At 69.9% G+C, this 14,247-nt stretch overlaps 1 protein-coding gene across 1 annotated transcript; it reads left to right on the forward strand.

Moving 5' to 3' along the window:
* The first annotated feature begins 824 nt into the window (after positions 1 to 824).
* Positions 825 to 13,677, forward strand: CCDC24 (coiled-coil domain containing 24). Its single transcript, XM_065555328.1, has 9 exons — positions 825 to 1,085; positions 2,184 to 2,353; positions 3,656 to 3,840; positions 5,345 to 5,464; positions 6,730 to 6,816; positions 10,021 to 10,075; positions 12,129 to 12,198; positions 12,446 to 12,563; positions 13,124 to 13,677. Exons 2-9 carry the CDS (start codon positions 2,198 to 2,200, stop codon positions 13,536 to 13,538), a joined length of 1,206 nt encoding a protein of 401 aa, XP_065411400.1. The 5' UTR covers positions 825 to 1,085; positions 2,184 to 2,197; the 3' UTR covers positions 13,539 to 13,677.
* The last annotated feature ends 570 nt before the right edge of the window (positions 13,678 to 14,247 follow it).

Genomic DNA, 14,247 nt, shown 5'->3' on the forward strand with positions numbered 1-14,247 from the left:
TGCACCCGCCCTACTGCGAACCCCGCCCCCTGTGCCCCGAGCCCCGCCCGCTGCGCCCCCTGCACCCCTCCCCCACTGCGAACCCCGCTCCCTGTGCCCCGAGCCCCGCCCGCTGCGCCCCCTGCACCCCTCCCCCACTGCGAGCCCCGCCCGCTGCGCCCCCTCCCCTAGCCCCGCCCGCTGCGCCCCCTGCACCCCTCCCCCACTGCGAACCCCGCCCCCCGCGCCCCCCTCCCCTAGCCCTGCCCCCTGCACCCCCCGCGCCCCTCCCCCACTGCGAGCCCCGCCCCCTGCGCCCCCTCCCCTAGCCCCGCCCGCGGCGCCCCCTGCACCCGCCCTACTGCGAACCCCGCCCCCTGTGCCCCGAGCCCCGCCCGCTGCGCCCCCTGCACCCCTCCCCCACTGCGAACCCCGCCCCCTGTGCCCCGAGCCCCGCCCGCTGCGCCCCCTGCACCCCTCCCCCACTGCGAGCCCCGCCCGCTGCGCCCCCTCCCCTAGCCCCGCCCGCTGCGCCCCCTGCACCCCTCCCCCACTGCGAACCCCGCCCCCCGCGCCCCCTCCCCTAGCCCCGCCCCCTGCACCCCCCGCGCCCCTCCCCCACTGCGCCCCTGCACCCCCCGCGCCCCTCCCCCACTGCGAGCCCCGCGCCCCCTGCCCCGCTGCGAGCCCCGCCCCCGGTACCCCCTCCTCTAGCCCCGCCTCCTGTACTCCCCGCGCCCCCTCCCCCGCTGCGAGCCCCGCCCCCTGTACTCCCTCCCCTAGCTCCGCCCCAGACCCGCCCCCTGCTGCAGCTCCGCCCTCTGTACCCCCCTCGCCCAGCCCCGTTCCCTGCGCCCCCTCCCGCGCTGCAGCGCGTGTCCCGCTGGGACCCTGCCCCGCCCCTGCTCTCCGCACCGCACCCCTCCCCTTCGCGGGGGGGGGGGGGCACGGGCACCTTTTGGTCTCTTCCCCTTTAAGGGGCCGAGCTGGCGGGAGGGGCGGGGCGTCTCTATGGAAACGGGGAGTTTATCCTGGTAACGGGGGGGGGGCGAGGAGCGTCGGGCTGGAAGGGGCGGAGCTACCCCCCTCCCGGGGCTGCGGGTTCGGTGGGGCAGGGCCTGGGGGGCTCCATGGGGCGGGGTGGATGGGATGTGGGGGGTCAGGGGATAGATGGGGTTGGGGATGTGGGGTAAATGGGACGGGGTCTGGGGCAGTGGGGGGGTAAAGGGAGGCTTGGGGTCAGTGGGTGTAGATGGGGCAGGGGTAGAGGGGCTGTGGGGGGGCAGACGGGGTGGGGGGCAGATGGGGTTTGGGGCTGTGGGGGGCAGACAGGGTGGGGGGCAGTGGGGGGTAGATGCGGTTTGGGGCTGTGGAAGGCAGACGGGGTGGGGGGCAGATGGGGTTTGGGGCTGTGGGGTGGCAGACGGGGTGGGGGGCAGATGGGGTTTGGGGCTGTGGGGGGGCAGACGGGGTGGGGGGCAGATGGGGTTTGGGGCTGTGGGGGGGCAGACGGGGTGGGGGACTGTGGGGGGCAGATGGAGTGGGGGGTAGATGCGGTTTGGGGCTGTGGGAGGCAGACGGGGTGGGGGGCAGATGGGGTTTGGGGCTGTGGGGTGGCAGACGGGGTGGGGGGCAGTGGGGGATAGATGGGGTGGGGGGTAGTGGGGCCGCAGAGAGGGTTTGGGGCTGTGGGGCAGCAGACGGGTGGGAGGTGGTGGGGGGCAGACGGGGTTTGGGGCTGTGGGGGGGCAGACAGGGTGGGGGGTAGATGCGGTTTGGGGCTGTGGGGGGCAGATGGGGTGGGGGGTAGATGCGGTTTGGGGCTGTGGGGGGGCAGACGGGGTGGGGGGCAGATGGGGTTTGGGGCTGTGGGGGGGCAGACAGGGTGGGGGGTAGATGCGGTTTGGGGCTGTGGGGGGGCAGATGGGGTGGGGGGCAGATGGGGTTTGGGGCTGTGGGGGGGCAGACAGGGTGGGGGGTAGATGCGGTTTGGGGCTGTGGGGTGGCAGACGGGGTGGGGGGCAGTGGGGGATAGATGGGGTGGGGGGTAGTGGGGCCGCAGAGAGGGTTTGGGGCTGTGGGGCAGCAGACGGGTGGGAGGTGGTGGGGGGCAGACGGGGTGGGGGCAGGGTGGGGGGCTCAGCCGAAGAACAGGGGCCTGCCTGCGCTGAGCCAGCCTGACCCCCCTCTCCCCTCCCCCGCAGTGGGCGCTGCCCCCATGTTCCCTGCCCCCGGCGGCCCCGGGGAGCCCTGGCAGCCGCTGCCCTCGCTCTGGAGGCTGGTGGAGGAGCAGGTGGTGCCCGGCGAGAAGCCCGAGGTGAAGAGCATCGTGGGGGCGGACGTGGTGGAGCGCAGCTTGGAGCTGCACGCGGAGGTGGGCCCCCCTACCCCTGCCAGCCCGGGGTCCGGCCTCCCGCTGCCCCCCACCCAGGGCGGTGCCCTTGTCCCACAGGAGCAGTTCATTCCCCTTGGGGTTTAGCCGCCCAGAGCCAGCCCAGCGCCCCTCCCGGCTGGGTGCAGGCAGCTCCTCTGCTGGGGGGGGGGGCCCAGTGGGGCAAGGGGGCCTTGTGGGGCGAGGCAGGATCCTGGCATTGAACGGGCTGGGCTGGCCAACCCTGCCAGGTGTGTGGGGGGGTAGGACCTGCCCAGCGGAGAGCCAGGCCCGGGCTCTCCTGCAGCCTCCTGGGCCAGGCTTGGCCCTTCGCTGGCGCTGCTACCGGCCTCCGCAGATGTGGCCCCCCCCCCCCGATCCCCTGCAGAGGGGCCTCGTCCCATGCCAAGGGCTGGGCTCAGCTGTTGTCCGGTGAGCTGGGTGGGGAGAAGCGTCATTCTTCCCCTCCTGCGGGGAGAGTCCAGCCCCGAACAGAAACCCCCGCACTCAGGGAACGTGGGGTGTAAGCGACTGTCAGCCTTCACTCTGTGCTCCCCTCCGGCCCCCCGCCAGGATGCTGCCAGCACGCCCAGCGCCTGGCACACACCCAAGGGCCCCCGCCCTTCTGCGCTTGCTGCCCCAGGGGGGGCCCTGGGTGAAGGGGTTCCATGTAATCCCCCCCAGGGTCTGTGTCTCCTTCACCCTCGTTCAGGCCCCTGGGCCGGAGCTGTGATGCCCTGGGGCAGCGCCACAGCTGCAGCCCGGCTTCTTTCACAGCCCTTCCCGCTCCCCCCTGCCCCCCGCGACCTGCCCTCATTTCTACACGGCAACGGCCTCAGAACTGGGGGGCCGCCCCTCCCCTCCCCCAGGGGACTGATGCATGTCTGGATCCATCCCGCCCCCCATCGGGAAGCGAGGGGGGCCCCATGACCCTTCCCCCCGCTCTGGGGCTGCCCCGTGAGGCCTGGCTCGCTCGTCACGCTCCTCGCTCAGGCTGCGGGATGCTGGGGGGCAGGGCGGGGGGCAGCAGCTTCAGGCCTTTTCGGGAGCCCGAGTGCTGCCGGCTGTGGAGTCACAGTGCCCTGGGGCGGATGTTGCTGCGGGCTCCTGCCTGGGGACGGGATGGGGGGTGTCTGCCTGTGTGTGTGAGGTGCATGTGGGAGGGGTGTCCTCATCCCTGCCCCTCCCCCTCCATGCAGAGTCCCCCTTGCGCCGTGGGGCCGGACCCGGTGCGATGCCATGGGGCTGGGGTGGGGCTCGGGGCTGCGTTCCCAGGTAACGCCTCTCCTGCCCCATGCTGTCTAGGTGGAGACCCTGGTGGAGCTGTGGCGGGAGGAGCGCTCGGCCTGCACCGGGCTGGATCAGTGCCCCCCGCAGGGGGCCGGGGGCTGGGCTCTCCTGACGGCCCCCCCACACCTCAAGGAGCTGGTGAGACGCGAGCTCCGGCTGCTGCTGCTCAGACTCCAGCAGAAGGCGTCCCAGGAGGGCAGGTACCTGGGCTGGGGGGGTCCTGCCACGAACCCCCAGGATCGTGCCCTGCCCCCCGCTTGGGAACAGTGTCTGGGAGGAACCTTCAGTGCGCCAGACCCCCAGGGGACCCCGTTCTGCCTCCAGGGCCAGCACCACCGCCTCCGAGACAGCTCTGGGCCCCCTCCTGCTCCGCACCGTGAGCAGCGCCCGGCGCGTGCCCCGAGACGCCCCTGGGGGAGCCTGGTGCCCGGCGCAGGGACAAACGCACCCCCAGCGCCTGCAGCGGGGCCAAGCCAGGTGGGTTTATTGGTCAGCCGCCCTGTGTCTGTCTGAGCCCCAGGCGCCCCCGCCTCCTTCCTCAGCCTCCCCCACCAGTCCTTTGTTCTGGGCTCAGCTTCCCTGCCGAGAGGTGGGGAATCCAGCTCCCTTGGGCCCCCCCAGTCCTTTTTCATGGCCCATCCTGGCTCTGCCAGCTGCGCCATCCCTATCTCTGTCTTCCAGTCTGCCTGTCCCCCTCCCCGCCCCGGTAACGCTGACAATAGAGGGGAAACTGAGGCGCACAGACGCTTCATGAAAATACTACAGACAATTCCCCCTTTGTCAGACTCCCCCAGTGTGGGGTGTGGGGGGAATTGTCTCTGCTCAGTACCCAGCAATGGAGCCCCGTCACCTCACTCCAGCCTCCCCAGGGCCCCCAGCCCTTCCTGATCACTGCCCAGCTACAGGGACCTGCATGCCCCAGTCGATGTGGGGGGCACCCTTGCGCTGCCCCCGCTGTGCTGTAGGGGTCGGTGCTGCTGGAAGGGCCCTGCTGGGTGTGGGGAGCCGAGGACCCACGCACGAGGCCCCCGCCCCCCGCTGGAATTCCTGGCTGCCTGGCAGTGCCGGGGGGTGCAGTGCCTGTCTGCATGGCTGCGCTCGCGGCTGGCTGAGCCCCTCTCCCTGCCTGGGGCTGGGATTGCAGAACAGCTGACGCAGCAGCTGCCCGGCGGAGCCGCTCTCTGGGCCAGCTGCGCTGTGGGCAGCACTTCACAGGGCTCTGGGAGCCGGACATTAGCCAGGTGCAGCACCAGGGGCGGCCCAGTCCCCCGGCAGCGCCGGAGACTCTGCTTGGGCCAGGCGTGAGGGGGCCGGGGCAGAGTGGGGAGCTGCCCTGGGACGGGCTGGGCACTGAAGATCCCACCAGGCAGCAGGGCGCCAGGTCCTTTCCATTGCCGCTGGCTCCCTGTGCCGGGGCGCGCTTTGTCCTCCCCCGGCTCTGCCAGTGCCCCTCGATCCTGACAGCCCCAGGCTGGGACGGTGCCAGCATGAGCAGCGCTGGGCGCTCTGCCCCGGGCGATGTCTGGCCGGAGCCTGGGCTCCCTGCTCGGGGGCATCCCTAATGCCAGCCCTTCCTGCCCACCTGCCCCCCCCGCCCCATGGGCTGCCCAGCCATGGCTCCTGGCTGGTCCGGGCTCCCCAGCCCAGCCCCCCAGGGCCCAACCCAGGGCAGGGGGCTCACGCCACGTCTCCTCCTCACCACAGGGACACAGCTGGGGCCATCGCTAAGTACAGCCCCCACGTGGTCAGCTTTGCCCTGGGGCCGCACGCTGGAGGGGAGCGTGCAGGACAGGACGGGTTCCTGTCTGGGAGCACCAGCACCAGGTGGGTCTGTGCCCGGGTGTCACGGAGTATGGGGGAACTCAGGGCCCTGCACCCCCGGCTTCCTGCGATCCACCATGACTCTCAGCCAGCCAGTAAAGCAGAAGGTTTATTTGGATGACAGGAATACAGTCCAAGACAGGTCTTGCAGGCACAGACAACAGGACCCCCTCAGTTAGGTCCATCTTGGGGTCCCCAGGCACCCTAGCCCCCCTGGGAGGTCAGAGCCCCGTCTCCCTCCCAGCTATGTCCCTAGCCGGCTCCCAAAACTCTGCCTTCAGCGACCCCTCCCACAGCCTTTGTTCAGTATCCCGGGGCCAAGGTGTCACCTGGCCTCTAACCCCTTCCTGGATTCTCCTGTTACATGCTCAGGTATTCTCCGTCGGCCAGTCTCCCATCCCCCAACGCAGACTATCCTAGCCACACTCCCCTGTCAGCATTCAAAGATCACAGTAAGAACAGTCCCAGTTCGTCACACCGGGCACAGCGAGCGCTGCGTCTGCCCCTCAGCTGGACAGATGGTCTACCTAGCTGGCCCCCATCCCGTGGTGTCTGGGCCCCTCAGTCACCCTCCGCCCTGGGAGCAGGGCTGGGCTCGTTTCCACTGGACAGATGGGAACTGGGCCACCCACGAATTGACGCCCCCCGGGAAGCCCTCCCTCCTGTGGGTCAGCAGCAGGGCGCTCCGGGGGCATGGGGAAGTGGCCGGAGGACGGGTGGTGCAGGCAGTGTGGGGCCAGCACTGTGTAGGCCAGACCCTGGCTCCTGCATTGGAGCTCTCCTGGAGCTGGGCACCACAACGATGCCACCCGCCCAAGTGCTCCGCCCCAGTCGTCTCCACTGTCTGGTAACTCTGGAACCTAATGATGACAGGCCGCTGCAAACTGGTTCCTTCCGAACCCCCAGCTCCTGCTGCTCTGGTTACAGTGGGAACGTGTGCACATCTCCCGCCCCAAACTGCCCCTGACACCTCCCCAGGGACTCAAAGTCCTGCTATCCCCTTCCCGTCCTCCCACCCCTCTCTGCCAGCAACTCTGCCCCCCAGCCCTGCACCTCTCTCTGCGGGGTTCCTAGGGGCTGGCTGTGGGGCCCAGCCCAGGGCCTGGGTCTGTGAGCGTGTGGAATGCCCCTGCCCCGGTTGGGGGGGACGAGCCAGAGCTGCCAGCCCTGCCCCCACGGGAGGTGCTGCTCCCTACCCCCCTAACAGTTCTGGGACAGGGCCCCCCCCACATGGTTCCCTGGCAAACTCTGTCTGTGCTCTGCCCCAGCCCAGGCCCCGGCCTCGTCCACCGCCTGGAGCCCCTCAAGGACAAGCTGAGCATCTCCCGCATCCACCAGGCACGGGCCCATCTCCGGTAGGTGAGCCAGGAGCTGGCAGAGACCGTCCGCCCCACCACGGCCCAGAGCTGCCTGCGGGGAACCAGGGAGAGGCCCAGCGGCTGCGCCTGGGAGCAGAGGGGGACTGGAGTGAACGCCTGAGTGGGGCATGGGGAGGGGTGGGCTGGAGCAGGGGGCCGTGCCAGGGCACAGCTGAGGCACCGGGGGCATCGCTCTGCCAGGGCTCAGAGCAATGCCCCCGGTGCCTCAGCTGTGCCCTTCCAGCCCAGGGCTGCTGTGGGCTCACTCTGGGCTCTGCACCAGGAAGCCTCCCAGCCTCGCCCCCATGGCTGCGCCCTGCCCTGCAGCAGACTCCTGCCAAGAGCCAAGTGCTGACGCCCTGGCTGAGGGTCAGGAGTGAGGGGCACTGGCAGAGCTGTGGGGGGAGCCCAGGGCTGGGGTAGCAGGGGGCTGCGGGTTGGGAGTGAGGGGCACTGGCAGAGCTGTGGGGGGAGCCCAGGGCTGGGGTAGCAGGGGGCTGCGGGTTGGGAGTGAGGGGCACCGGCAGAGCTGGGGGGAGCCCAGGGCTGGGCTAGCAGGGAGCTGAGGGTCGGGAGTGAGGGGCACCGGCAGAGCTGTGGGTGGGGGAGCCCAGGGCTGGGATAACGGGGGCTGCGGGTCGGGAGTGAGGGGCACCGGCAGAGCTGTGGGTGGGGGAGCCCAGGGCTGGGATAACGGGGGCTGCGGGTCGGGAGTGAGGGGCACCGGCAGAGCTGGGGGAGCCCAGGGCTGGGGTAGCAGGGGGCTGCGGGTCGGGAGTGAGGGGCACCGGCAGAGCTGTGGGTGGGGGAGCCCAGGGCTGGGCTAGCAGGGAGCTGAGGGTCGGGAGTGAGGGGCACCGGCAGAGCTGGGGGGGGCCCAGGGCTGGGATAACGGGGGCTGCGGGTCGGGAGTGAGGGGCACCGGCAGAGCTGAGGGAGCCCAGGGCTGGGCTAGCAGGGGGCTGAGGGTCGGGAGTGAGGGGCACCGGCAGAGCTGTGGGTGGGGGAGCCCAGGGCTGGGCTAGCAGGGGGCTGCGGGTTGGGACTTAGGGGCACCGCAGAGCTGGGGAGGGAGGCCGGGGCTGGGATAGCAGGGGCTGTGGGTCGGGACTTAGGGGCACCGCAGAGCTGGGGGTGAGTCTGGCTCCCCACTGGGTAACGGGTTGTTTCCCCGGCGTTGGCATGTCGATATCTCGACCCTCCCCGGGGAGCAGCCCCTTGTGGGGGAGGTGCTGGAGGTGGGACCTTGGCAGGGGAATATCAGTGCCTGGGGGGAGGGGGGCATGCCCCAGCACCCCCCTGCCTCCTTCCCTGGCGGGGCTGGTGCTGCGTCCCGTGGCAGAGCCTGGCGGCCGGGCCTGGGGCCCACGGCCTGGGGAGAACAAAGGGCGGATTGTGGGGAATGAGGAGCCGACGGGGCCAGAGGGGAAGCAGGTGGTCCTGTGGTCTGTCACGGTTGCCCTGCCCCCTCGCTGCCTGGCCCCTGCGTGCTGCCAGCTGGGGGGCAGCCAGGCCTCCTGGAGGGGAGGGGCACTTGGGGGCAGTGGCCATTCCACCCCTGCAGGGCCCAGCAGGCTGCCTGGGTGGGGGCCGCGGCCTGGCGCGACCAGGGGACATGCGCAGGGGGAGTCTTCCTGCTCCCAGGCAGCCTGGGGCGGGGCCGATGCCCCCTGCTGATCCTGCCATCCCAGGGGCGCCTCCCCACCCCACTGCGCTGCTCCTGGCCCGGCCCAGGGCTGGGGTGCCGGGCTCCGTCCCTGGCTCTGCCGCTAGCCCCCTGGGGTGCATTCCTTCCCTGCTCTGTGCCTGTCCCCAGCGTCCGGGTCAGGGAGGCCGTGGGCACTGGGGGTTACCTGTACCCAGCCTCCAGGTGCCCCCCTAGTGCCCAGCCCCTCCTCCAGACATGGGCTCCCACCCCGGCAGGTTGGTCCTCTGTCCGCTCTCCTGACTGCCCCGCCCCGCCCCGCCCAGCTCTTGGGCAGCCAGTGCTTAGGGGCAGGTGTGACGGAGCAGGGAACGGGGCAGATTTGACCTGGGAATGTTGCAGGGGGATTGCAGTGGGGATGTGGGACTTCCCTTGAAGGAAGTTACCTGAGCTGTAACCTGAGCCAGGAACGGGGTGGGGGGGGTGGGGGGGGGAGAATTAACACCTTCTGCCCGGGAGACTGAACAAAGGAGAGGAGGAGCTGAGGGGAGGGGGGAGAGAGCTGCTGGAGGAGTTGTTAGTTTCAGGTTGGGCTGGGTGGTGCTACGCAGGGAACCCCAAGCTGGGGTCTAAGCTCCCTGAACCTCCCAGAGGGACCTAATTGAGGGGGTCTGGTCGGCTTGAGACTGTGTTCCTGTCCTTAAATAAACCTTCTGCTTTACTGGCTGGTTGAGAGTCACAGTGAATCTCAGGAAGAGGGGTGCAGGGCCCTGACTCCCCCACACTCCGCGACAGCAGGGCCCGCCTCGGTGACCCCACAGCTCCAGGGCTGGGGGTCCCTGGGAGGCGGGTTAACTCTGGCATCTGGTGAGACAAGCTCCCACTGCCAGGGGGCACGTGCCCGACCGAATGCCGGGGTTGTGCCCAGGGGACCCCAGGACAGCTGCTGCTGGCAGGGAGCTTCTTAGAGCAGCCGTTGACCCTTGTCCCGGCCCTCCTCATTCCTGGTGTCACGGAGTGAGGGGGAGTCAGGGCCCTGCACCCCCCACTTCCTGCGCTTCCCCGGGACTCTCAGCCAGCCAGTAACACAACGGAACACAGTCAAAGCAGGGCTTGTAGGTACAGAAAACAGGACCCCTCAGTCAGGTCCATCTTGGGGGGTGGGGAGCCCAGATCCAGGTTCTGCCCCCCTGTCTCCCCCGTCTCCCTAGCCAGCTCAAACTGAAACCCCTTCTTGCTCCCTCCCCCAGCCACCCCTCCAGCCTTTGTCCAGTTTCCTGGGCAGAAGGTGTCACCTGGCCCCAACCCCCACCTGGGCTCAGGTTACGCAGGGCAGCCGCCATCATTACGTGCTCAGGTATCATCCCTCAGTGACGTCACCCCCTTATTTCCCATCCCCATCTCGTACTGGTGCAGCACCCCAGGGAAACTGAGGCACGCCCTGTGTTAGCAGAAGAGAGTAAACTAGTAAAACTCCCAGGCCCCATTCCCAGGTTAACACTCCCCAGTCCCTTCTCTGTCATCACACCCGCCTAACCCACCTGTCTCTTCTGCAGGGCCCTGCTGGAGGAGGAGTGCCGGGCCCTGGAGAGACACATCTACCACCTCCAGGTAGGACCCCTGGGATGGCGGGATCAGCAGGGGGCACCGGCCCCGCCCCGGGCTGCCTAGGAGCAGAGAGTATCAGGGGGTAGCCATGTTAGTCTGTATCTACAAAAACAACAAGGAGTCCGGTGGCACCTTAAAGACTAACAGATTTATTTGGGCATAAGCTTTCGTGGGTAAAAACCAAACTGCATCTGAAGAAGTGGGGTTTTTACTCACAAAAGCTTATGCCCAAATAAATTTGTTAGTCTTTAAGGTGCCACCAGACTCCTTGTTGTTTTTCTAGGAGCAGAGAGTCGCCCCGCCCCGAGCCACCCTGCGCACCTCACCAGGCCGGGGCCCCCACCGGGGCGGCCTGTTGGGCACTGCAGGGATGGACTTGCCCTGCCCCCAGGGCTGGTGTGTGCAGGGGGAGGGCTGCTGGCAGGCGCCGTGCCTGGCACTGAGCTGTGGGATCAGGGTCCAAGGGAGCCCTGTGGGGGAAGGGGAAGTGGCCCCATTCTAAGGGTCAGGAGCCAGGCCCCGGGCCGGGCCCTCGGCCCAGACGCCTCAGCCCTGCCCTTGGCAGCTCCTCTCCTCTCCTCTGTGGGGCGCTGGCTGTGAGGTCCCGCAGGTTTCCTCTGTTAGAACAAGGGGCCCCCTGGCAGGAGCCGGGGGATTGTGGCCTTTCCAGGCCTCTCCAGCTGCCCGTGCCAAGGCTGCCTTGGGCAGGCCCTGGCTCACAGCCCTTCCTGGGCGTGCCGCTCTTCTCCCATGGGCACTGGGCAGGGAGCGTGGGTCACTCACCAGGGCCCGTTGCTCTTGGAGGGTCCTGTGCACACAGCTACTGATGCGGCCGGGCCGGGCGAGTGGCCCCAAGGGGCCCGGCTGCCCACAGGCACTGCTCCCAAAAGCTGGAGGGTGCTGCTGTGGGTCGGTGACTCCTCCCAGCCTGGCTGAGGGCCGGGCCCAGGCCTTGGCCAACTCCCATCCCCTCCTGGCTGCAGGCGGGAGCTGGAGAGACGCTCCAGGGCAGCGGGCAGGGCGGGTGGGTCCAGCTCCCAGCACCTCCCGGAGCAGGGCAGGCTCCTGCCAGCCTGGGGCAGTGAGGGGAAGGGTCCTCAGAAGGGTCCGTGCTGCCCACGGGGGGGGAAGGGGGTCCCTGTGCTGGCACCGCAGGGCACCGAGCCCCAGCATGTCCTGCGGGAGCTCGGCTGGTACCTTTCGGACGCGGGTGGCACCTGGCCGTTGGATTGCCCCGGACTGGTGCGGGGGGGGGGGGGGGGCGCTCTCGTGGGGTCCCTGAAGGTGCAGTGGTGGGCACCTGCCGTCGCTGCCCCCCGGAGTGGCTGGGGCGTGGGCTGAGCTGAGATGTCGGGAGGTGGGGGTCTCTGGGGCCTTCGCACTGGCTGCGCTGAGAGAGGGGGCAGCTTCTTGCAGATCTCCGCAGGCCCGGACCCAGGGCCTGCCTGGTCCTGCCAGCCCCGCAGAGCACAGCTGTGGCCCCGGGCACTGCGAGAGCTGTAATGGGCAGGGGCTGGGAGATCCCCAGGTGCCTGGATCAGCACAGGGGGTGGCCCAGTCCCGGGCAGCCCTTCCTAACAGCAGCTCTCAGAGCAGTCCGTGCAGTAGGGGTTGCGGGGGGTAGCGTGGGCTACTGGGTAGAAGTGGGGTGGGGGGAGGCTGTGAGCCAGGACTCCTGGGTTCTGTGGCTCTGTGCTGGGGAGGGGTTTGTGGCCAAGTGAAGCGGCAGCGCCCTCTGCTGGGGGCCGGCGGCCTCGGCCGCTGCCTGGTTGGGTTCTGGGTTTCCCAGTGCAGCGTGCGCTGGTGAAATATTTCATGGGGCCTTTTCCGGGCAGTGCCATGGTGAGGGACCAGTGCCAGCCCCCGCGGGACAGTCCAGCCCCTGGATGCGCTCAGTGCAGGGGCGGCTGTTGCAGGCCCTCCCGGGGTGGGTGTCCATCGGTGGGGGTGGGAGGGGCCCCACCCTGCTCTGAGAGACCCTACAATAACAAACATGCCCCCCCCACCCAAGGGCAATGGGGCAGGCCGAGCTCTGACTCTCTCCCCCTCTCCCCAGCGCTGCCTGGAGGAGGAACACCGGGCCGCCACGGGGCCAGTGCAGCCGGCGCAGGAGCCAACGATGGCTGGTAAGGGACCCGCCCGACCTCTCCCGGGAGGGCCCATGAGGGTAGCACACAGCCAGTGCCCCGGCCCAGCCTCCCTGCCACGTCCCCAGCACGGAGATGCAGCTGGCTCTGGGGAGGGGTGCGGGGGTGTTTAACAGCCACACAGGGACAATGCCAGTAGTGCAGGGCAGCCAGGAGCAGGCTGAGCCGGTGGCACTGAGGGAGGTGAGCTCACTCTGCCTCTCACCAGCGCTTCCCTTCTGTGCAGAGCTGCAGGAGCAGAGACGAGCCATGGAGCGGGACCTGCAGCTGGGCCAGTTGGACCCCAGGCCTGGCCTCTCCCAGGGGGTCCAGCGCCCTGAGCCTGCGGCCCCCCGACAGCTCAGGTAACCCCCTTTGAGGAAATTGCCCAGGGGGACCCCTGCGTACCAGCAAATACAAGCACCTCAGGCTTGGGACTGAGGGGCACCGGCAGGGCTGTGCGTGTGGGGCAGAGAGGGGGCCCCAGGGATGGGGTGGGCTGGGCTGTTGGTCAGATTGCAGGGCACCGGCAGGGCTACAGGGACCTCAGGGGGCAGTGGGTTGGAGTTAGGGGCACTGGCAGGACTGCAGGGGGCAGGCTGGGACCCCCGGGGGCAGCGGGTCAGAGTGAGGCGAGCAGGCTGGGACCCCAGGGGGCAGTGGGTTGGAGTTAGGGGCACTGGCAGGGCTGAGGGGGCAGGCTGGGACCCCCGGGGGCAGCGGGTCGGAGTGAGGGACGTAGGCAGTGCTGGTGGCAGGGGGGCCCATTGCTGGATTATCGCAGGCTCTCGGGCTATCGCTGAAGGCTGGGGCGGTGCCAGGGCTTTAGCCCGTCTCAGGTTGGGATGTGGGGCGGGGCGGGGCAGGGTGGACGGTGCTACGTCCCGGCCGGGCTCTGCTGATGGCACCGTCTCCCTGTCTGCAGCTGCCCCGTCAGCGTGTCCCCCTGCCTGGCACCAGCCGCTCCGTCCCTGTTGGGCCGCAGAGAAGCAGCACCGCGAGCCCCGGGCACTGCGCTGGGCCGAGTGCCCCCCGACGAGGGCATCTGCTGTGTGGGCGGCCTGGCTGGGGAGCTCCATGGAGGGGCTGCGACCCCCGGCTGGGCCCCTGGCCAAGGACAGATGGACAGTGATGCTGAGCAGCGGGACCTGGCCACGCCATCACCCCGGGGAGCTGGGGTCCCTCCTGCAAGCCCAGCCTGCAGCCGACTGGTGCCCCTGCCAGCAGCACCAGGGCCCAGCCTGGCCTTCCTCCCCTCGCCACCCCCAGAGCAGCGCCCGCCCCTGCGCCCCCTCTCCAGCCGCCACCTCAGGCTGCTGGGCTGCCCGGGGCCCAGCTAGTGCAGGGAGCCTCGCCCGCCCGCCCTGGGGCATGGGGAGGGGAGCCCGGGGCAGGCTGGCACGGGGAGGGGGTCCTGCCCCATCTCCCCCCAGCTCCAGCGCTGACTCCTGCCCTGCTGGGTCCCTGTGTCCCCGGCTCAGCCTTGCTCTGCCCTGGAGGCACCCCACCTGCCGGGGCATTGCCCCCCCCCCCCCAATCAGCCCCCGCCGTGTCGCGGGGGGCAGCTCCTGAGCTGAGCACTGGGCCCGGCCTGCAGCGTCCCCTCCTGGCTGCCCCCTGCCATGGTGCGTGGGGAGCTGTGCAGGGTGCACTGGCCTCGTGCTCAGGTGGGGGTGGGGGGCAGTGGGGGGCGGGCAGCTGCCTGGGCACTTCAGTGCTCCTGCCTCTGGGGAGGATGGGCCCTTGGGGCTGGGTCTCCTGCCCCCAGGCTGGCCCCGTGCCCTCTCTGTGGGGCCCCCTGCCCTCACCCACCCTGGGCAGGACCCACACAGCTGCCCCCCCGGCATGGGGCTAGGAGCTGGGACCTGCCGGGTGCCTGTGCCCAGCGCCAGTGAGTTGTGGGGCAGGGCCTGGTGCCTGGGATCGGGGCCTGAGGACCCGTCGATCTCCCCGCTGCACTGGGCCAGGCCTGGGCAGGCAGTGCCGTGGGGGTGGGGTACCAGGGTCTCTCATGCGTGCCCCCCCCCCCCCCAAGAAAGGCAGCCGGCA

The sequence above is a fragment of the Chrysemys picta genome, chromosome 8 (genome assembly GCF_011386835.1).
Source record: "Chrysemys picta bellii isolate R12L10 chromosome 8, ASM1138683v2, whole genome shotgun sequence".
Lineage (NCBI taxonomy): Eukaryota > Metazoa > Chordata > Testudines > Emydidae > Chrysemys > Chrysemys picta.

Coding starts and splice junctions, on each gene's coding strand:
- CCDC24 (XM_065555328.1), top strand. CDS start 2,198: ATGTTCCCTGCCCCCGGCGGCCCCGGGGAGCCCTGGCAGCCGCTGCCC. Junction 3,841..5,344: donor AAGGCGTCCCAGGAGGGCAG/GTACCTGGGCTG, acceptor TCCTCACCACAG/GGACACAGCTGGGGCCATCG. Junction 5,465..6,729: donor TCTGGGAGCACCAGCACCAG/GTGGGTCTGTGC, acceptor GCTCTGCCCCAG/CCCAGGCCCCGGCCTCGTCC.